At 33.0% G+C, this 23269-nt stretch overlaps 1 protein-coding gene across 2 annotated transcripts in view; it reads left to right on the forward strand.

Annotated features, from left to right (window-relative positions):
• The window catches only part of LOC129217559 (uncharacterized), a 207512-nt gene that overhangs the window by 82136 nt on the left and 102107 nt on the right, over positions 1–23269 (forward strand). The window contains exon 1 of one of the 2 annotated variants that reach the window (XM_054851883.1): positions 8547–8674. The exons of the other annotated variant lie outside the window; for it this stretch is intronic. Coding sequence (XP_054707858.1) covers positions 8628–8674 — 47 coding nt within the window. The 5' untranslated portion in view covers positions 8547–8627. Of the gene's footprint in view, positions 1–8546; positions 8675–23269 lie in introns of those variants that run through there. 2 annotated transcript variants of the gene reach the window in all.

The raw sequence follows: 23269 nt of genomic DNA on the forward strand, positions 1-23269 counted from the left end.
AGGGGGGGGGAGAATACTTTAGTACAAAGCGAAACAAATAGACTTAGCGATAGACAAGTGCCTTCATATCAGCATCAGAAATTCTAAACCTGTCAGTAAGGAGCTAACTATGATGATTCACTAGTTTTAAGTGAAGTAAAAGAAGGATATTGATGTGTAATGTTTTCATAACATAAAAAAGGATACGAAAAGAAATGAAAACCGTTCTTTAACATATTCAATAACATAAAAAATTTGTCTCTGAAAATTGGCGGCTTTCCTGTTTTTTTTGGCGGGTTGAGTGTGTGCGCGTGGGGGCGGGGGGTGGAGGGTGAGGGGTTACGCCACAAATTACCGCTGTGGGTGTCACCCGTGCTAGGTACACCTCTGGTTGCAATTATTTTTCAATGAGGATTATTTTCCTAAATATAAGTTAGGGGACCTAGGGTTTTTATAAAAAGTTGATTTCGTATTTTCTTTTTTTTTTTGCTTAAACTCCCCATATCTTAAATCTGCATTTTACTTTGACCATTTTTGCAATCCAAAGTGTGCATCTGGGATTAACGGATGCAAAAAAGGACGTCTTGCAAGTTAAACGAGAACACGCTTTATATTTATAGGGACGTTTGCTGTCTATTCAAATTTCGTACCATGTGTAAAAAAAATGCGTTAAAAATACATTGTTTTTGATTCAGAAAAGGAACAATAAATTGCTGGTATTCTGCGTGGTTCCAGTTAAATGTTACTTAGGCTCAAGGTGAAGTTTGAAAATGTAATGAAAACGGTGTGTACAAAGTTTGGCATCATGAAGTTAGTGTAAGAGAATGTTTAGAGATTTACAACTAGTGACGAAAACCTCTACTGGAAGTAAGAAATGAGATACTTTCATGAATTGAACATGAAAGTTTGCTCACACAGTGTCAGTGACAAAGAACACTGACTTGCAGTAACTTTAAAAAAATGCCTTATTAACACTTGAAAAAAGTAAAGAACTCTCAAAATGTTAAAAACGGCTATTTAGGTACTAGCGTTAACATAAAAAATAAGAAATGTAATTTACAGCATGCAGTACAATGCAATAGAATAAAGTAGTATACATTAGTACAATAGAGTTCATCAGTATACAGTAGTACTTTTGCTTAGAGGGATTGTTTTACAAAGCACATTTCTCGGGAAATCGTATGATCAATCAGGTTTTATTTAATTCATATATTATATTCAGTTTTGTTACACTAGGACTAGGTTACTTAAAGGGAGAGGGGCTTTAGATGCATTAATATGAGCAAGTAAAAGCTGACGTATCTAAAAATCAATGTCTTTTTATTAACTTAAAATGATAGATACCCGCATTCAAAGTAATACTTCTAAAACTCATATTTTATGACACTAAAAACAAATGCTAAATATAGAGTTTGTTACTTTCATGTTTTAAGATTTTAAAGTTTTTGTTTGCCACATGCTTTCAAAACCTGAAGGAAAACGTCATAATGTTTTGTATTGTAAGAAATGGTGCTCGCAACAAGTGCGATAAAAATAAATACTGCACATAAAGCGCTGAGCTTATACTATTCTTCTATAATAATAACATCAGTTTTTAAATGAAGTTGGGAAAAAATAAAAAAATAACAATTTTTAATTAAAAAAAAGTAAATAAAAAGCAATTTCAGAATTTTTTTTTCAATTTTCGGGCGGGGTTAGAACCTCAAAAACCCATTCCTTAAATACGGCCCTGTGTGTATGATTAAAAAATATGTAATAAATATCGTGAATGCTCTTTCATAACTGCAGAAATTTAATGTTATTATTGAAGTTTGAAATATGAATTAAAAAGATAATAGTAAGGTTAAATGTGCAAAAGGAACAACAATGCAATGAAAAAATACCTTAAACTGCGGGAGAGGCACTCTTATATTTGAGAAGTAATAAACTGTTTTTTTTTTTAACTAAACAGTTGAATTACCCTAGATAACAGCGAAACCCATTATGTGTTCTTTTTATTTTGAGCTGAACTCAAACACATTCTCTTTCATTCCTTTCTTCTTTTCGAAAGAAAACGGAGCCGGGGGGTTAACCAATAAACATTAACTCACTAAGCAGCTTAAACGTAATCGTTCTTTCTTGTTGTGGATTCCAACAAAATCTTTTAAACCACGTTAAAACGTAATTCAACCTTTAACAAAGATTCAGAACCGTACATCAGAGCTTGATCTAGTTATGCAAATAATCCTGTTATTTAAATGCAAAACTACTTATATTTGTATCCGAATTTAACATTTCTCTTCAAACTAGTTTCTAGAAATTAAAATTTCAACGAAATTTCCAAGACGCATACGAGAGCAATTTCATCAGCCACGAATCTCTTGCTCTTTTTCTTCCGCTCCAGCTACAAACCATCTCTGGGAAAAGCTTTTAAAACTCGCTGTATCGAAGTAACTGTCAATAATAAAGCCATTATAAAGAATATCGATCCTCTAACGCCGCGATATTCCGTGTGGCGCATATCTATTAAAAAGATTAAATAGCTGATCCTCACGCGATGGCGCACTTAAGTTCTTCCCTGGAATGTCCCGGAATGCCTGGAGATTTGGAGAAATGCGGAAAAGAAGATGACGAACCTTTTAGAACGTCGCTTTTGATTTTTCTTAAAGCCTTAACAGGTGATTTATAAAAGGCGATATTAAACGCAAAATGAATTACTGAACCCCCGTTTCTAGGTTTTTTTCGGAAGGGTGTGCAGGAATGAAGAAATGCAGCTGTTTTTGCGGTTGAGTCGATGTAATAACAGAAGTATGGAAATATATCGATTTAAAAAATATATGTGACTGACGTGAAATACACCGCCAGCTTAGTCATTTCCAGCCGAGGACTGCAGTTTCGTGCTTATTAGCACTAATCAGCCCGGCACAGGACATTACACAGGAAAGTTACATTTTTTGGTTAAATATGTAACTTTCCTGTGCCGGGCTGATTAGTGCTAATAAGCACGAAACTGCAGTCCTCGGCTGGAAATGACTAAGCTGGCGGTGTATTTCACGTATTTCTGCTTTAGCCCTGGCTAATGGGCGGTAATTTACTGAATATGTGACTGAGTTATTTTATTTTATTTTTTTACTTTCTTCTATATCTAATATATAGAAGAAAGTATTGGATTCGTGCAAATTTTCGAATTTCGAATTTTGACGGATTCGAACGTTTTGAGGTGTGCTGAGTCCATTTCGATCATTTTTGGAAAATGTCTGTCTGTCTGTATGTGTGTGTGTATGTGTGTGTGTATGTGTGTCACGTCTGTGTGTGACCAGTTTTTTGTGGCCGCTCTACAACAAAAACTACCGCATGAAATCGAACGAAATTTGGTACACATATGTGCCCCTATGTGAACGTGTGCCCATTAGTTTTTGGCGCGAATTCCTCCAAGGGGGGTGGAGCAATGGGACGTTTTTCGAGTTACGCGTGCTTGCTATTCCTCAGGAAGTAACTGGCGGAATCAAACAAAATTTGATCCATATGTTGGTATTAACAGGAACAGGTGCTGATTCAATTTTGGTGTCAATAACTCAAACGGGGGTTGAGCTATAGAACGTTTTTTGTCGTCAATTGTGACTGCTGTATCTCAAGAAATAATGAACGGAATGAAAGAAAAATTTATCGGCAAGTAGCCCTTAGTGGGTATAAGAACTGATTTTATTTTTGTGTCAACAGCTAAAAAGGGGGTAGCGCAATCACCCGTTCTTTTTTTCCATTTTGAGTGCCCTATCTCAAGAAGTAATGCTACGTTCTGGTTGAAATTTGGAATATATGTGAATCCATATGTAAACAGGCTTTGGTTCTATTTTGACGCCGATCGCTCCAAGAGGTGTTGATTTTTTTTTTTTTTCGAATAAAAATATTTTTATTAATGCAACAATAAGAAAGATAAATCGTAATAGATTGTCGTCTGCGTATTTCTCGTGATTTTAATTGTATGGAAATGATAGGAAATATTATCGCAATGATTTAAAATTTTTAACTGTTGCCATCTTATGTTTGTTAACAAATAAAATATTTGTAATTCATTCAAGCAAGGCTTTTAAAATAACTTTCAATTTTCGCTCTTTGCTTTGCTTTCGCAATAATTCAGACATTGGGATAGTCGTCAAGTTTTTGCATGTGTCATTTTGTTTTTGTTGGGAATATTGCTTCCTCGTCAAGCATGGGGAGGGATCAGAAAAAAAAAAAGAAAAATATAGAAGAAAGTTTCGTGATGGCCACAACATACTAGTTTTTTTTTGTGATCAGAAATTGAGTGCTGATATCATAAGCGAGCTTTTTCTATTATCTTCAATAGGGAGAGGTTTTCTTTAAAGATTTTATGTACTTAGAGTTGGCCCCACTGGATGTTGGTTGGCATACAGGGTGTCCGAAATGTCAGTGACACATTTTGAAGATTCATAGAAAAGCAACAAACTATCCTATCAATATGCGGTTTGCGACGCACTCGGATAAGACTGGGTTCAATATCTTAGATGTCAAAACGTGGTCCCATGACAAGTATATGATAGGAAATACTTTATTTTTGTTGGTAAAATCTAACAGTGATGATGAAAATAACTAAATAGTTTCTGTTTCTAATTAGCTACAAGCCCTATGTTCAGCCTGTGAAATGTTCTTTAATTGATTATTTGTAATTTTCTAACTTTTAAACAGTTTTTTAAGAGAAATAAAACATGTAAATTTGGTTAAATATGTATTTCACTTACTTCTTGGTATCACTTTTAATACGCGCAAAAGAGCCGCCCCCCTCTATGCGTAAACTTGCCTCATGTCCGGGGAGATTTGACCTTTTTTTACGGCTAAAAACACAAACTGAGCAACAACTGAATGTACAAATTTTGAATTCATTAACTGCTTCATAACTTCATAATGTCTAACATTTCTTTAGTTAAAACACAAAAATTAGAAAATTCATTGAAAAAAATTTGCGTAAACGTGGCCCGGGGTCTACACTAGTTGGTTCAAGAACATTTTATGACATGGTAGAGAAAAAGGAAAAAGAAAAGGAGAAAAAAAAGTGTAATTATAAATGATTTATTTTGGCGGCTGTATTGTCACAGTAATAAAAACACATCCTTACTGTAACGATACAGCGATTACTAATTTTTATATTTTTCCCTTTTTTTTAAAGATGTTATTAAAAAAATTGAGTTTATGAAGAACTATAGCGTAAACAACATATTGATACAGCACTTTGCTTTTCTATGAATTTTTAAAATGTGTCATGCACTTTTCGGACGCCCTGTATTTTTCAACTAAGAAATAGATTTTGGTTAAGAAATTTAGGCTTAATGCCTTCGATGGATATATCTAGTTCATTTTACTCGAAGCATGGATGGTCATTGAATCGGGCCCAGGGGGCATTTCATTTACAAATGAGCATTTGCCCGGGAACTTGCACAAAGCACTTTTGAGAGGAAAAATTTTTGTCACTTACAAAAAAGGTTTTCACCAATGTACTTTAAAAAGTGCTCAATTTCATGGGGGTTGTAAATGTTACTTTCATGTTTCTAAATTTTTTTTTCAATATTGTCATGAGACGCAAAAGATTTTATCGATAAGATATTGCCAGTAGTAATTGCTGTTACTAGATCATCTAAATAACTTTGAGCAAAGTTAGGCTTGCCAGATATCTGAAATGTTTAACCGGGACAACGGAATGTCCCTCCCCCTTCCGGAAAAAAAAAAAAAACCGTGTGTGTGCAAAATGGCAACCACCTTTGGTTGGTTTTTAGAACGGTTTTAGTGATAGTTTATTTTTAATGCCGTAAACAAATGGTAACTACTTATGAAGATAAACCAGGGGTACATTTCAAACGCAGATACATTTAAAAACTTTGCTTTGTACATGTTGATATTTATAAGTTACTTAAGTAAGAAGAAACATTTTGGATGAAAAATAAAAAAAAATAACAATATTTACACAAACTTTTCTTTGTTAAGATTTTTTTTTTTCGAAGTTTTTTTTTTTTTTTGGTTTTAATGTTGTTGTAAAAATTTTCAAAAGCTTTTTCAATATTAATTTTATATTTCAATGCTACAAATAACAAAGTCATTATCCTTAAAATCCTTCATAGCTTTTGGATATTTTTAGTCATCTACAATCAAATTCACCTTTTAACGGGACGTGAAATAAACCGATAGGGGACACCGGAATTTTGTTTTAAAATCGGGACTATCCCGGTCAAACCGGGACTTCTCTCAATCTTAAGCAAAGAGAACAGTTATATAAAAAAAAAGTAATTTATGAAGCAAAAAATTGTAAAGAAAGTTTTGCACACAGAAATATATGTCGTTTCAATTTGCTTTTTATGGCGATTTTCGTGTTTAACGAGGCAAAATACTAATTAATTCGTTTTAAATAAATTTAATAATTGTTATTTCTTAATTTTGGATAACTATGCACTAGAGAGCTTTTCTTGTGTTCTGTATGAACAAATACAATAAAACAGTTAAAATTTGAGCGAAGCAGTTCACTTAAAGTTTTCTAAAATTACTTCATTGAAACTTTGAAAACACATTACTGTGACACAAAACAGCAAAAAGTATCGACTAATAAATTTATGCGAAGTAAAGAAAAAGGAAACAAAAATGATAAAGTTATCTTTCCATTATTCCTCCACCACCCCAAATACCAATGTCTAATTAGAAGCATAAAAAAAAAGAAAAGGAAAAAGATAAGAATTGAAGGGTTATTGGGCAAAATGAGGAGAGTTAAATTCATAAGATAATGATAGGCAATAAACTAAGATATTAACGCTGATAAAGTAAATAAAGACAGAGGGTAAATAATCATCTGAGAAAGGACAACCTTTACTGGATTAAAAAAGAAAAATCAAGTGTAAGATTTGTTACTCTTAAAATTAAAGAATGTCAGGCGGCTGATAAAACAAAGACGTTTGAATGGTATCATTTTCATTTCCCTAATGTTTTTCACTTATTTTGATGTTAACACTTACGTTTCATTTGTTTTACAAATCATAACTACTAATACTTCTAGCTTTCTGTTGCTATTTTAAAAGAAGAACTCTGTTCTGTATGCCAAAATGAAGTCGTATATTCATTTTCATGTTTCAAACGCAACGTACGTACTGATGTGCGTAATAGATTAAGTTGTTATAAAGTACGACTCACTTTGCAATACTTAAGGTTTTTTAATTCAGTTTTACACTAATATATACAGAAATGCTATCAAAATATGAGTGGATCAAAAAAAAAAAAAAAAAAAAACTAGATACAAGCTACCCTGATTGGCTATGAGTGCTTTTCCTTGTATCATTCGTTCCGAAAACTCTTCTTAAAAAAATAATGATTTTATATTAAATAAGCAGATTTATTCTTTATTTTCTGCCTCGGGGTCGAAATGTTATAGTAAAAACGATTGAGTCAAATGCAGCAGAAAAAAAAGTAACAGAAAAAACTCAATTTTTTATTTTTATTTTTATACATATCTTATAGGTGTTCTATGCGGGAACCTTGGTTACACAGCGTACGTCAATGCAGCAGTTCACTTCCTGCATACTCTCGCACGTGCCATATATTCACGCAGTTCTGTTGAATCGCGCAGCACGAGGGCAACTCGTGGTATCAAAAACGTTGACATATTTACCATGTTCAGTAGAAAGGTGGGTCAATCTTTTGGTTTTGGAGGGGGTCATTCGGGGAACAGGGTATCTTAAAAGTCAGTTTTGGACAAAAATATGGAGTCTGAAGCGTTCCAAAATGTAAGTTCCCAAAATGCAGATTTGGGCGCCCTAAATCACTTTAAAAAAGGAGGGGGGGGGGGGGCATATCATCCCTCACCTCTGAATCCACACATAGTTTAGTAGAGCTGCAAGAACTGGATTATCGTTCTGATGTATGCGGTTAGACCAAGAATACACGCACAGAACACCTGTAAGATATGTAAATACTCGTAGAACTTAAATTGAAGTATCACGTGTTCTTTTTTGCTGTATTCATATGAGTTTTTTTGCCTTTTATTTTAACGCTTCGAAGCCCCGGGAAAATGATATTACCTGCTATTTTTAACTTAACGGAGCTGTAACTCGAACTTAACCTGCATCTCGGGTTGAAACAACCTACTGTCTCGAGATTAATTGATTTCTGTCATTTCTAGGTGAAAATTCCAAATCAGAATTAAAGGCAAATATCTTGAACTTAAATTAAATTAAATTCATATATTTAATTCTGTGGATATCTAATTGCGTTATTTAAAGCACAATCATACGTATTATTTATTAGCAGCGTACCACATCGAAATTTTCCTATATCACATAATTAAATTACTTTCACTGAAAAAGAAACGAAATAAAAAATAAAATGTCAATTTCTTTTTGATACCTAATGAATCAAATCGGAAAAGAAAAGGAGCAAGAAAAACATTGTTCGCTAAGTTTTTTCCCCTCCCTAATAAAACATCAAAAATGTTCCCTTATTTTTCTCCATCCACGATCATTGCGCTTTCCGTCAGATGTCGCTGTCATCGCGCAGTATTAGCCGGTCGGAAGCGAGGTTTCTCCTTCACTCGGATGAGAGGATTTCCGAGCATCCTTTTGCTCTCGAGCTTCCCGGGTACTGAGAAGACACAAGCAACGAGCACGTGATTGGCTAGGAACATGCTGTACTCCCATCACAACCACAGGAGACGAATCTGCAACGACAAGTAGGTGGGACCCATTATTTTGTAGCTCGAGGCTCCCTACTTTTTTCAGGACGATTGATTATTGCTTTTGTTTGTTTATTTATTTTACTCTCATACTTTTATAGAAAAAAAAAACAAACTTGGATGTGCACAAAAGCTTTAAAAATGATTTGGAAGACTTTGAGATATTTAAATAAAATTGTAAGTTGTCGGAAATCAGGCGGAAAAAACGATTGACTTTAAGAAATTTGTCATGCCTAGTTTTTTGCTTACTTGGAATTCAAATCGATCGAATTTTTTTTCCTCAGTTGTTGGAAAAATTATTCTATTCTTTTAGTTTGAATGCTACAAGTAACTGTTTAGCGCATTTAAAAAATATCTTGCTTTATTATTAAAACCTGGAGTAATTTATCTTCAGTAAACAGGTCTTTTAAATCAGGCTGGTAAGTCAGAAGTAAAATGTTCTACTCCAACTTCAACTCTGGAATTTTTAGATCCTTCGGCTACGACTCCTTTACCTCTGTGGGGACTCCAGGTCAGTGGGATTCCAGGACTCCTCTTCAGTCTCTTGCAACTCCAGGTAACCAATGGTAATCGGCAGAGAACACGCGCGCTCTACTCAACTCGGCTCTGCGGAGACGCGAGCGTAGATAACACACGTGCGCTTAGTCGGAAGCGGAGTTCTCTGGAAGCTTACGTGCAGTGTGTGTTCGTTCGACAGCGAACTTTTCTAAATGTTACTTTTTAAGTTTTTAAATCTTTAATCTTTTAGTAGCCTTTTGCTCGATTTTATGTTTATGTAGTTTTAGCACCAATAAATGTTATTTAAAGGTTAAGCATCCCTCGCCCTTACCCCAAAATCAGTCCGACTCTTACTCCGACTCCCCCAATCATTGGCAGAGTTGGGGAGTTTGAGCTGAAATTTCCTACTCCGACTCTTGGAACTTTAAACCTTCTATTCTCGACTCCAACTCCTTCTCCTCAAAATTCGTCCAACTCTAACTTGTGGAAAAACTTTTATGTTTTTTAAAATGGCAACAGTATTAGCCAAGCAGTTTGGTGTATATATACTCAGTGAATTCATGTTCAAGTGCTTAGGTTGCTTCTGTTAGTTCTGTTATGATTTTAATTTATGTTCGTTCATTTAGTTCATAATTTTTCTTCAATAAAATGTTTTAAGTTAATTGGTTTCATGTATCTGTTATAACCGCGTGGCAGAAGAGTTAGAAGTTGTTTCTCGACATCATTTTTGGTGCATCAGGCCGCGAAGTCGTGAAAGGTGGAAATTGTGAGAGTTTGTGTTTGAAGTTGCTTGTGGAAGTTGTTGGAAATTTTGTAGCACGTGCAAAAAGGTCGTGAGTGGTTTTTCATTTCTATTTTGACTGAAGTTTGTGTTATTTCTACTGTGTTGTTGTGAACTGAACTGTTGTTGAATAGTAGGAAATTTGGCTCGTGATTCGAGAGTTATAGAAATTGTGCTTTTATATACGTTAGTTGGTAATTGAAGTAAATAAGGATTGAAATGGCAGATATTGAAAAGTTAAAAGTTAAAAGAGCAGCTATTAGAATGACGACAACTAAACTAATTAAAAAAATAGATGACTTTTTGGTGAAGATTGAAACTTGCAGCGAGGATAATGATACTAAGTCGAGTATTTTGAAAGAGTTTCATGAGCAATTACTTGAGAAAGAAAAAGGTCTGAAATTTGTGAATTTGGATATTGAAGCGTATTTACCGCTAGATGAAATTGAAAAGGATTGTACTATTTCCGAAGAATATTCGGAAAATATAGTACTTTGGAAACAACGAATAAAAAATAAAATAGAACTTTTAGAGACTAAAACTAACAATTCCAGTTCAGTTAATTCCTCAGAATTAAATGTTCAGAATGTTAGGACTGTAAAATTGCCTCGATTAAACATTAAAACCTACTATGGGGATCCAGTGGGATATTTGGAGTTTATGAATCAGTTTAATAATGCAATTGATAAAAATACAAATTTAAGCAAAATTGACAAGTTTAATTATTTAAAGACATTTTTGGGAGGTGCTGCGGCAAATTGCATTAAAGGTTTTACTTTATCAGAAGAAAATTACGATTCGGCTATTGAATTACTAAAAAGGCGTTTTGGTAATACACATACTTTGATTCAGTTACACATGAATAATTTATTGAAAATTCCTGCTGTGTATAATTCAAGGGATTTAAATAGGTTGCGAAATTTTTTTGAAAAAGTGGAAGTTCAAATTAGGAATTTGAAAAGTTTAGGCATTGAAATAGATTCATACTGTAATTTGTTAACACCAATCATACTTGATCGTGTTCCTAGAGATCTTGTTTTGGAATTCAATAGAAAATATTCGGAAGGGTATAAATTTCAGGACGTTCTTACTTTCTTAGAAAGTGAAATTCAATCGCGTGAACGTGCATTACTTGTGCAATTAAGGTCGGAATCGTTTAAATCTGGTTCAGAAAATTCGGATAAGAATGATTGTAAAAATGGGTCAAGTAACAGTAAGAGTTATAAAAACTATGCTGCAACAGCAAACTATGTGGCTAGTACAAAAAAGCATTGTGTATTTTGTAATAGTCCAGATCATGAGTTTTGTGAGTATAAAACTATCGAAGATCGTAGAAATAAGTTAAAAAATGAAAACCGTTGCTTTAAATGTTTCTCGAAAAATCATTATAGTCGCATGTGCAGGTTAAAAGTTGAATGCAAATTTTGTAAAAGTAAATTTCACAGTTACGTTTTATGTGAAAATGCTAAGAATAAACCTTTAAGTAATGACAAAGTTAATGAACAAAATAACTCTGTTGTGACGCAATGCAATTCGTCGGCTTTAAAATCAAATATTTTATTGCTTACATGTTCAGTGATTGCAAGTGCAGGTAAAGATTCAAATTCTGTAGAAATTGCTAGAGTACTTTTAGATAACGGTTCTGAAAGATCTTGGATCACAAAATCTTTAGCAAGTCGTTTAAAATTAGATATAGTTAGAAGGGAAAGGCTTTCAGTTTATTCTTTCGGTTCGGTAAAAACATCGGAAAGAATTTATGAGGTTGCAAAACTTAAACTATCAAATAGAAATAATTCTGAATCATCAATTGAAATTGAAGTTTTAGTAACGCAAACAATAACTTCAGCATCCTTAGCAGTACCTAATGTCAACGTTCAAAATGCATTGCAACAGAAAGGCTTGTTCCTTGCAGATATGTGTAATAGTGAAAATGAAATTGAAGTTTTAATTGGAGGGGATGTGTTTTGGGGTATAATTTGCGATTCAAAAGTGTTCAAAATAAATGAAACATTAAGTTGCGTACCAACGATGTTTGGGTTAGCTATTCAGGGGGTCCAACAAAATTGCAATTCAAGCTTCGTAGGAGTTTTGGCTACGGATTGCGTAATTGCAAAGGATGTTCAGGTTCTTTGGGATCTTGATGTTTTAGGTATCACAGATAAGGAAGAATTAACTTTAACAGATAAGCGTATAATAGATAGATTTCAATCAAATTTAAAATTCATTCAGGGTAGATATGAAACACGATTGCTATGGAAATTTTCCCCGATTGAGTTAGGGAATAACTTTTGTAATGCAAAGAAAAGATTTGATGAATTGCAAATAATTCTTCGGAAGGATGAATGGTTGGCTAAAGAATATAATAAAATTATTGAGGAACAAGAACGGCTAGGTATAGTTCAGGAATGTATTAGAACTGAAAACGAATACTTTATGCCACATCGTCCTGTTGTTAGGATTGATAAGGATACGACTAAAGTGAGACTCGTTTTTAATTGTAGTTCAAAATTAAAGCAAAATATTTCGTTAAATGATGCGTTAGAATGTGGTCCAAATTTAAACGCTAACATTCTTGATATTATGTTAAACTTTAGGAAGTTTAAAATTGCATTCAATGCAGACATTGAAAAGGCTTTCCTTATGATTAGTATTGCAAAAAATGATCGTAACTATTTGAAATTTATTTGGGCTTCAAATAACTCTGAGGGATATAAAATTATGCAAATGAATCGATTACCATTCGGTTGTACAATGTCAAATTTTGTTCTCAGTGCTACAATTAAAACTCACATAAAAAAATATGAAGATAATAGGCGTACAACTGTTGAAATGTTGAAAAGTTCATTATACGTCGATGATTTGTATTTTGGAGCTGAAAGCGTGGAAGAAGCATTTCAGTTGTCGTCTGATGCCGTATCAGTTTTGAAAGATGGGGGTTTCAACTTAAGAAAGCTCAGATCTAATTCAGTTGAATTGGAATCTTTATGGGTTGACCAGGGTCTGAGTACTAGTGAGTGTTTGGAAAATTGTCAGTTAAAGGTGTTGGGGTTGAATTGGAATACTAAAGAGGACAGTTTGTCATTAGATGTAAAATCTTTGTTGACTCTGACTCCACAGGCTATATTATAAAGACTTTTTAAAAGAGGGTGAATGCTGAACTTGTGTGATTAAGCATTGTTAGCTCTTTTTTTTTAAAATAGCTTTGCGTAGATATAATTTAGTTTCTCTAAGTTGCAGGTATGCAACGTCAGTTTTAATTTCAAATGTATGTAACTGAATTCATTAAAATGTATACCACAACAATAAAATAATTCTCGGATTTTTAAATTTTCACTGTGCTACTTCGTATGCAAATGGAAAAAAGTAATTTAATCAACCAAAAAGAAAAAAAGCTACTTCCTCAATCTAAATTACTTTAAATTAATTACCCTTTTAGTTCGTTTTTTATTCTATCTTCAAATGAAAGAAATGTTGAAAAATGCCAAATAATTTACACACAGACTCTTTCTCAGATTTTTTGATACAATTACATTATACAGGTTGTCCGAAAAGTCCTGGTCACATTTTAAATATTCATAGAAACGCAACAGATTGTCTTATGAAATTGCTGTTTGCTCCATAACACTTCACAGGTTCAAGGATTTTTTATGACTTCGTAAAAAAAGGGGAAAAAAGAAAAAGAAAACAAATGTCAAGTTTAATCATTTTATTAAACAGAAAGCAATTTCTTTCATAATTTAATGGGTGTACCGCACTTGAGTAAAGTTTAAATGTGGTTCGAGCTACATACGGTGCACGCATTGAACTCCGGTAATGTGTGAACCTCACATGACGTTTGTTTATCTTACTGTGGCGATGAAGCAATTACCTATAACTACACTTTTCTTTATTCCTCTTTCATTCTTTTTCTTCTTCCTTTCTTCCTTTCATTTTTTTCTAAATTCCTTTTCCATTTTTTTCTTTTCCTTCTATTCCTTTTTCATTTTTTTTTCTCTTTCTTGAATTTCTTTTCCGTTTTGCAACAAAGTTTTCTCCCCTTTGCAACTATTTCTATTTATCTGCTAAGATTTAAGACGAAACTATGTGAATTTTCTCGCATTACAGTTGATAATTGAAATATATTTTTAAATAGGAGAGTTAATTATTATACTGCTGTGAGAAAGTAAACCGCTGTATCTACAGAAATGAATTTTTCAGATATTCGAAGAAACGCGTTTTTGATTCCCTGCAAACAAAATCAAAATGTTTGAATTTGAAATTCATTTCGTGTTTTGTCTTCAGTGCAAACCATTCCGCAAGTTTGAACAATAAAGCTAAAGTAAAATAAAATGCAAAAAAAAAAAAAAAAAAAAAAAACGAGGCAGTGAGAAGCAAAGGGATGCCAGTGGACATGTTCAAGTTTTGAGTAAAATGCGTTCGAATTTGCAGTCTTAAGTAGGCTTCATAGAAAAGTTTGTCTAAATCATGCTCAACAGCAAACCTGCGTACTGGTTGTCTCCAAAATTTTAATATTTTGGATCTTATATCCCTTTTCTTCTCCTCATTCACTCAAATGAATAAGACAAACTTTGCAGATAGTGCGGTTTACCTTCCCGGGGCAGTAGGGCGATTTTTTTTTTCAGCTTGAGTCTAGGACGCCACTTATTTTTTTAGACTAATAGCATTATGCTGTAAAAGTTTTAGCTTACTCAAATTTTAAGAGGGTGCTCAATGACCCCTTAATCTAACATTAGCTGTAGCATTAATATATTGCAATGTGTATGCATATTACATGTGTATATTATAATACATAGCATTGTTTTTCCAGTTCAATGTATTTTTCTAACGCCTGCCCACACTTATGAAGTTTGGGAGAAAGGGCGGAGCAGCATCTTTTAGTTGAAATACGAAGCTAAAATTCTTCCAGTACATTACTATCCACAAGTCTAGAAATATTGAGGGGTGGCCTGTTATCTAGGAGAAACTTTTTTTCACATGTATTTTTGAACCACCCTTCGGGGCCTTATAGAAGATTCTCATTGTTAGTTTTCTCTTAATCTGCGCATAATTTCCTGCTGCGAGTAATATATAACCTTGTTTGTGTCTCACTGAATATTTTTAACAAAAGTTATTTTATTTGCACATAAAATAATACGACTCACAAGTTTGCTCAAAATCTTAAACCAGTAAAACGCTTTACTGGGCGTAGCTGGGAAAATTGATAAATATGTTACGCATTTGAGGTAACCGTTGTTTTTTAGTCGGACGTTTTATACGCGGCTTCATTAATCTTTCGTAATATTTTAGCAAATCTTCATTATTTGAGGGATTTTCTTTCAATAGCAATTTATTATGTTCCTATATCCAAAAAAAAAAAAAAACATAAACTATCCTTCTTCATAATTTTAAACTTTTTTTTTTATTTGCATGTAGGGGAAATATATTCAAAAAATGTTTTTAAAGAAAATCCTTTTAATTAGTTGCATGCAATGTTTTTTTATGCGAAAATAATTTTAGCCTCGTCTTTAATCAAAATTTCATATTTTGCTTCTTTAATTTACTCTCCTCAGCCTCTTTTTATTCATAAAAAAAAGAAACGTAAGGGAAAGGATAAAAATGAAAAAAATGTGTTGAAAAAGGATTATGGTCCCCTCCTCAAAGATATCACTAAAATAACAGCTAAAATTTGCGCTTCTTTTAACGTTGTTTTGTCTTACTTTACTATTTTGATAAATACTCAAAGTAATTAAAAATAAGGCTTTAACAACGGGAGAAGTGCGCATTTTTCAGTTTGACCTACTCTTCTAAAAATACCTTCGGTCAAAAAGTTGTTTTTTATTTAAAGCATCTTGGCTAGAATTTCCAAACCCCATGTATATGTTTTTCATTTGAAATATTACAAAAAAAAATGTTTATACTAGATCAAAAATTCTTAGTTCGTCTGTCGGACCAAAACGTTTTCCTGACGCAGTCGAACTTACATGAAATACATGAAAACTTGCTTATAGTTAGGCTTGCCAGACGTCCCGGTTTGACAGGGAAAATCCCGGTTTTCAAACAAAATGTTGGTGTCCAGGTCGGATTACTTCACGTCCCGGAAAAAGATAAATTTGATTACAATTGACCAAAAAGGTCCAAAAACAATTAACTGTGACGGATCATTTAAGATAATTACTTTATCATTTGTAACATTATCCTCTAAAATTAATACCAGATTAGCTTGTGAGGATTTTTACAACATGATTAAAACCAAAAAAGTCCAATAAAATAAACAGTTTTTCCGAATATTGTTCACTTTTTTTATTCCTCATTCAAAATGTTTTTTCTTACTAAAATAAATTGTTAATATTTATATCGAAGACGTGAAATGTTCAAGTTTTATCTGCTTATGTGAATTTTTATTATACCGCTGTTAGGTTCATAATTAGTAACCATTAATTCATAGCATTGAGAATAAACTGCCCTACAAAACACTCCAAAAATCAGCCATAGGGGTGTACTCTTTTTAGCGACGCTAGGAGGGGGGAGGGGTGAGCATTCCTGTATTCCTGTGTCCCGGTCCCAGTTCACATTTCAGAAATCTGGCAAGCCTACTTATAATGAGCCCTGTTTTAACAGGAACTCGGGTTTAAAGAGGACTTTGAAAATATTTGGTTGGTACAATGTTAAGTCATCTGGAACATAACTCGTTTTAACGAGCAAACCCCATTTAAAGCAATCAATATTTCTATGATTCTTAAAATTTATGCCGATTTTCACCTCAGAAAAGGTTGTTCTGTTTTTGGCAAAAAATCCGTAACACTTTGATTTTAACCGAGAGTATGAGATAAGACATACATCTTGAGAACAAGTGAGGACACGACCTTTTTTGGAAATTCATAGAGTAGAGGAGCAATTAAAAAATTATATACCGTATTACCCAGCATGTCGCAAAATTCGGGGCTCACCAGATTTTCATTAACATTTGCCTGGTCCTTTCCGGCATGCCGGAAAAATCAAGGTTAGGAAAAAAATAATACTATAAAAAATATATGTTCAGCTTTAAAATAAATATAAATTTTATACATATCTTTTTTTAGCATTGATAAACAGTTAAATTTTGAGGAAAAAAAGAATAATGTCATTTGTTATTTTAACAAGAAAAATATTGTTTCATAACGTATAATTTTATGAAAACTAAATTAAAACTAAGTAAGCAAACATTTAAGCAGTAAGTTACCGTCCCTAAATTAGTGCTAAAGAATTTACCATAGCTATCCAATAAATAAAATTTAAACTTACTTCTCTAAAGGGAACCTAAAATAAATTTAAAAAATATATATGAACAAATCGCAGCAACGATGATTGTTTCTGAATTGATTACTTTATTGGCATGTAACTAAATCCATTAATAATGACCTATCATAAATAAAAAGCACATATTATATGCAATACACTTTTTTTTTTTTTTGAAAGAAGATTACTTTGGGATTTATTTATTTTTCTGATTGGAACTGAATGGGGAAATTTACTTTTGTTTTGTTGCAAAATAAACCTTGAATTACCCGGCATACCGAAAACTTCGAATTTCCTGGCATGCTGGTCAACCTCGCTTTTTTTTCCGGCATGCCAGATTATGCGGGGTAATACGGCATTTGTTGGAACGAATGTCGTCATTTCCGAGACTTACTACCGAGGATGTTGTAGCTGAAAGTCAAGCTAATGCAGATGAAAAAAGTAAAGAAAGTTACCACGATAAAGACAAATGTAAATAGTTTGAACAGCCCTCGACGTACTTGGCTTCTAAAGTGCAAAAAAAAAAAAAAAACCTGCATGCAAATGACAATGTTTTTCGAACACACGTTCCTCGAGAAAAATTACAAGAGACAAAAAGACAGTTCAAAGTAAATAAGTAACTTCTGTGGACCTGGATATAAATATATAAATAACAAAGCAAGCATGTATAAGTTTTTATGATTTTTTTGAACCCGTTTTATACGAGCACTTGGTTATAACGAGTAAATATCGCGGTCCGTTCGTGCTCGACTGTAATGTTGATGACGTTGCAAAGAAAAGTAACATTTTTTAGTTTTATACGATCTTATAGTTTGCATCATTGACACTACGTTTCTGTGACTATTAAACCTGACGTTAGAAACAGAAGAAAAATATGTTCACTTTCTGAAAATCTGGTGAAATTTGAGGTAAAAAAAGACTAGTGCTGATCTGGTTAGTTGAACTCTGGCATTGACAATGTTTACCTCTTTTTGGGGTTAGAGGGAAGGGTATTTGGCCTCTGAATTGAGTTGGGGTACTTTTGTAGCAGATTTGCAAAAGTATTCCAACTGAAATCCGTGGCAATAGCACGTTCTCACTCAGCTTTCCAAAAAGAAGCAAATATCGTCAAAGTCATTGCTTAACCAAGCAGAGTCTCAGAAAATTAATAGTAATAAAAAATAATTATAGTAATATACAGATATGTTTTTACATGAGGACAAATATCCAATATTATATATTAACCAATAGGATGGTTCGAAAAAACTTTTTTTCAGCTAGAGTCCAGGACACGCCTTTTTTTTTTTAGACTTACTAATAACATTATGCTGTAAAAGTTTTAGCTTCTTACTCGAATTTTAAGAGGGTGCTCAATGACCACTTCATTTAACATTAGCCGTAGCATAGAAAATGCTACAAATTTAGAAACATTTAATTTCCCCAGCTGTTTTTGGTTAATAATTAATATATTGTAGTGTATATGCATATTACTAGCGCATGTTATAGTATGTAGAATTGTTTTTTCAGTTCAATGTATTTTTCACAGCCCTCCCCATACTACTAAAGTTTTAGGGAGGGGGTTGAGCACCCTCTTTCAGTTGAAACAGGAAGCTAAAATTCATCCGGTATATTACTATCCACAATTCTAAAAATATTGAAAGGTAACCTGTTATCTAGGAGAAACTTTTTTTGCATGAATTTTTGAACCACCCTATTTTCCAATTACAATTGTTTCAACTTTACGCTTTCAATTTCGTTCAGTTAAAATGCGTTTAGCAATTTCCTGTTCGCTCAGTTTTTATCTTTCACTTTTGTCTGAAAAAACACCAACATGATAAAATTACTGAAGTATGTTATGTCGTATTTTTTCTGTTTAATATGCTTGAAAGAGAAGGAGAATCATAAATAGTAAAACGTAATGACTAATTTTACGATGCAGAGTACCCTTAAGGAAAAAAAAAAACATTTTTTACTTTCCATGATGATACCGAATTATTTAATACGTTCGATTAAGAAGCATTATGAGTTATATGAAATTTCTCGTCTGATACTAGTTTCGTGTAGTAAAATGTTTCAACTCATTTAATGTTTACATAAAAGAAAATATATATCAAAAGAGCATGTGTAATAAGTTTGGAAATAAGACTGATGCGTTAAACAATCGAAAAGGTAGTAAGTTGTAACTTACCAAACTGGTGAGATAAATTTCCTTTATCTACTCGTTTTTTAACACTCTCTGCTTCATTGAGATGACAGCTGTCTTCAGTTCAGTTATTCACTATTCCAGACTGATGAGCCTATAACAAAGACGAAACTGCAGTGTCTGGATGTGATGACCAAGCTGTCGGTGTAATTGGAAGGTTTTTCTTTTTTTTTATATGCAATGGATCATAATTTTGAAAGCCAGTATTTTAGTCAATCTACTATTAATTATTTTTATGGTAAAATATATTGGAGTCGTTTCTATATCATACGCACTGCTCTTTGTAAATATGTTTTGTTAGTATTTATTGCTCGTGGGCTGCAACATTGAATCAACTCAACGTAAAGCGATCGTATATGTCAGTTAAATGCTCCAGTTTTTCCAAGAGGTCGTTTATAGCTTTATTAGTCTAAGGATCCCACTGTAAATTTCTGCCCACATCGATTTTTTAAAAACAATACACAAATTTTATAGATAAATTTGATATGGGGAATATGTTTCTACCGGGCTGCCTTTATAAATATGGCCGTAAGTAGGGGAATTCGAGCAGCCATCTTGGATTTCAGGCGAGTTTTTTGTTTTCGTTTCATATCTCAGAAATAATTTACTTGCAAGTAAAACACATCGTTAATGAATTAAAGAGCATAGAGTTATATTTTAAAAGAAGTTTTATTTTTTTGTAGCTGTAGCAGGTGCGGAAATATTTAATTTCGAATTTTTTGAGTTTTGAACCAGAGCCCGAGCTAAAATGAAAAGTTATTTGCAGGCTTTGATTTTGTTTTATAAAGTTTAATAAAGAAAAATTAGTCATGTTTTCACAAATTCACGAAATTTGAAAATATATTGTAATGATTTCTAAAAAAATGAATTATTCTATTCAAAATACGTAGGGGTTCCTAAAATAAAATAAAGGAAATACAGTCCATGGAGATCACAAAAAGAAAAGCGAGAAACAACGCGAGAGATCCAAAACAGCTTCAATGCATGAGACTATTTTTTTAAAAAATATTTTACCTAATTCGTTGTAAAATAATGGTTGTTGAGTTTCAAAGGCATGAAAGACCCCATAAAAATTAATTTAACATATTTTTTAAGAAGTTTACTGGAAAAGAAATAAATATTCTTTTCTCTTTTATTGGCTGTCTTTTTTAAATATTAAAGGATCCTGTTCTTCGAGTTTCCAAATTCCACCATTTCTTATTTAAGCATAAGTATGCATTTTAGGCAAAAAATAAATAAAATATGAGAAAAAAATTACAGTTTACTTTTGAGAAGCAATAATCTAACAGCTGGTTCGTATATTAGTTATTAAAATATGTAAATAAATATTTTACTCTATTTTTTTTCTGATTTATAACCATTAAGATCTTGTTTTTTAAAAACTTTTCGCTTTGTTCGTATTATACTTTAACACTGACTTAGGCTTTTATCCCTTGTTCAACAGCATGGGATATCAACGCTTAATTAAATATCATGCTTCCAAGAGAGGATTTTTCTTTCTCCTCTAGCCTTTTATTAAACGGTTTTGTGATATTAATAATAGGAAGAACCCAGAATCAGTGTTATATTACACGCAGCTTACTAAGATATTGAATGATTTATCGATGAAAATGAACTTTAGAAAAATCCTCAAACAATTTTTAATATCCTTGGCATTTTTAAGTAAATATGCATACACGCGAAATAAATATGATGCTGCCGATTAAATTAAGTAATTTAGGACGTGTTTAAAAATTTATTTCTGTTGAAAACGCTTAATTTTAATGAAACGTATTATTCTTAAGTATATACTAACTTTGACATTATTATAAATTCCCTCGGTTAATTACAAATTACGCTAAAGAATTTCCTAGGTATTTTAATAATTCAAACTATTTTTTTACTTTTATTCTATTATTTTTATAATTTGCGGCATGTTCTAGAATAAGAAGTCATTTGGTTCTTCGAGGTTTCTTCATGGAAAATGCAGTAGAAAGAATTATATTTGATTTCACGCAGAGTTTATAAATTTATAGTGTACATTATTATGATAAAAACAATAAAAGCTTGTAAAACTATATTTATGAAGGAAATTTTTAAAAAAAATTAATCTTTACTTATAATAAAGCTGAAAGTCTGTGTCTCTGGATGTATGGATCTCCGTGTGGATGTCCGTTACGCGCATAGCGCCTAGACCATTCGACCGATTTTCATGAAATGTGACACAGATTAGTTTGTAGCATAGAGGGGAGCATCTCGAAGCGATTTTTCGAAAATTCGATTTTGTTCTTTTCCTATTCCAATTTTAAGAACATTTTACCAAGGAAATTATCATGACGTGGACGAGCAATTTACCATAACAAGGGCGAGCGAATGAACACAGCAAATTTGCGAGAAATTCATCATCCATTATTTGTAAATACACAGGCAAACCAAATAACCTTTTTTTTTTACTACGGGCAAAACCGTGCGGGTACCGCTAGTTAAAAATAAAAGAAAAACCGGAAAGATAATCTGAATTTTTGATATGTTGCATGGTTTTCGCAATTACGAGTTTGTATGTGTGTGCACTGCGGCGTGTGTGTATGTGTGTGAGTGTGTGTTTGAATGTGTGTGTGTGTGTGTTTACGTGTGTAGGCGTGTTCGTGTGTATGTAGACGTGCGTGCATATATGTATGTAGGCGTGCGTGTGTGTATGTAGGCGTGCGTGTGTGTATGTAAGCGTGCGTGTGTGTATGTAGGCCTGCTTGTGTGTATGTAGGCGTGCGTGTGTGTGCAGGCATGTGTGTGTAGACGTGTGTGTGTGTAGACGTGTGTGTGTATGTAGACGTGTGTGTGCGTGTGTGTTTATGTAGACGTGTGTGTGTAAGTAGATGTGTGTGTGCGTGAGTGTGTATGTAGGCGTGTGTGTGTATGTAGAGACGTGTGTGTGTATGTAGACGTGTGTGCGTTATTGTGTGTAAAGCATAGACGCTAACGTTCAGGAGTAGTCGTGCACGCGGACTCAATCGTGTGCAGTAATGCAAGTATGGAACTATTTTCTCTTTTTATTGCATAATGCGAAGATAAATATTGTGGCGTTCTTCTTCTGAAGTTATGCTAATCTTACTTCTGTTGCTAATTTTCTGAGATACATCGAACAATTTTACATCTCTAAAAAGGAGTGAAGAAAAGTAAATATTTTATACATTTTCCTAACTAATAATCTTACCTAACTAAATTATTACCACTGCGATTTTTTTAAGTATCCGGCGAGAAATGCATGCATATGAAGTTACTTGTGAAATATAGCGCCATTCTCAAGGTCTTACCAAGCCTGAGCACAGACTAAACAAAAATCTTCCAGAAACAACGTTACGCTGAATGTTCCTATAAACTCCAAGAAATAATCTCTCCGAAACCTAAAATGTTTTCATGGCTTCAATTTCTTTACAGGTTTTGTCGGTTTCTGTTCATTACACAGTATTTAGCAATTTATCATTACGTACAGGATATTTTACGGCCAAATTCCAAAATATTTTTATTTTATGAATGCAAAAGCAAATGAGAGCAATAGAAAACTTCGTGCCATGTATTTTCAAAGTTAAAAAAAGAAAACTAAGTTTTTATAGATTTGACAATGAAATGTCTCCGGCGGCTGCAGAATGTTACAAAACCTGAGAAATAATTACTCTGGATCCTAATTTTTTCCCCAGCTCCGAAAATTTAGTTTTTGTCGATTCATTCCAACATATTGAGCATTTTATCATTACGTATGGGATATTTCACAGCGAAGTCCGGAAATATTAAAATTGTTTCTCTGTAAGAAAAAGAGAGTTAAATACAGTAAATTCCTGACTATCCCGGGAGCGGTTTATCCGCGGGGTGGATTATCCGTAGCATTTCATACTTTCAAAAA

This window comes from Uloborus diversus, chromosome 2 (genome assembly GCF_026930045.1).
Source record: "Uloborus diversus isolate 005 chromosome 2, Udiv.v.3.1, whole genome shotgun sequence".
Taxonomy (NCBI): domain Eukaryota; kingdom Metazoa; phylum Arthropoda; class Arachnida; order Araneae; family Uloboridae; genus Uloborus; species Uloborus diversus.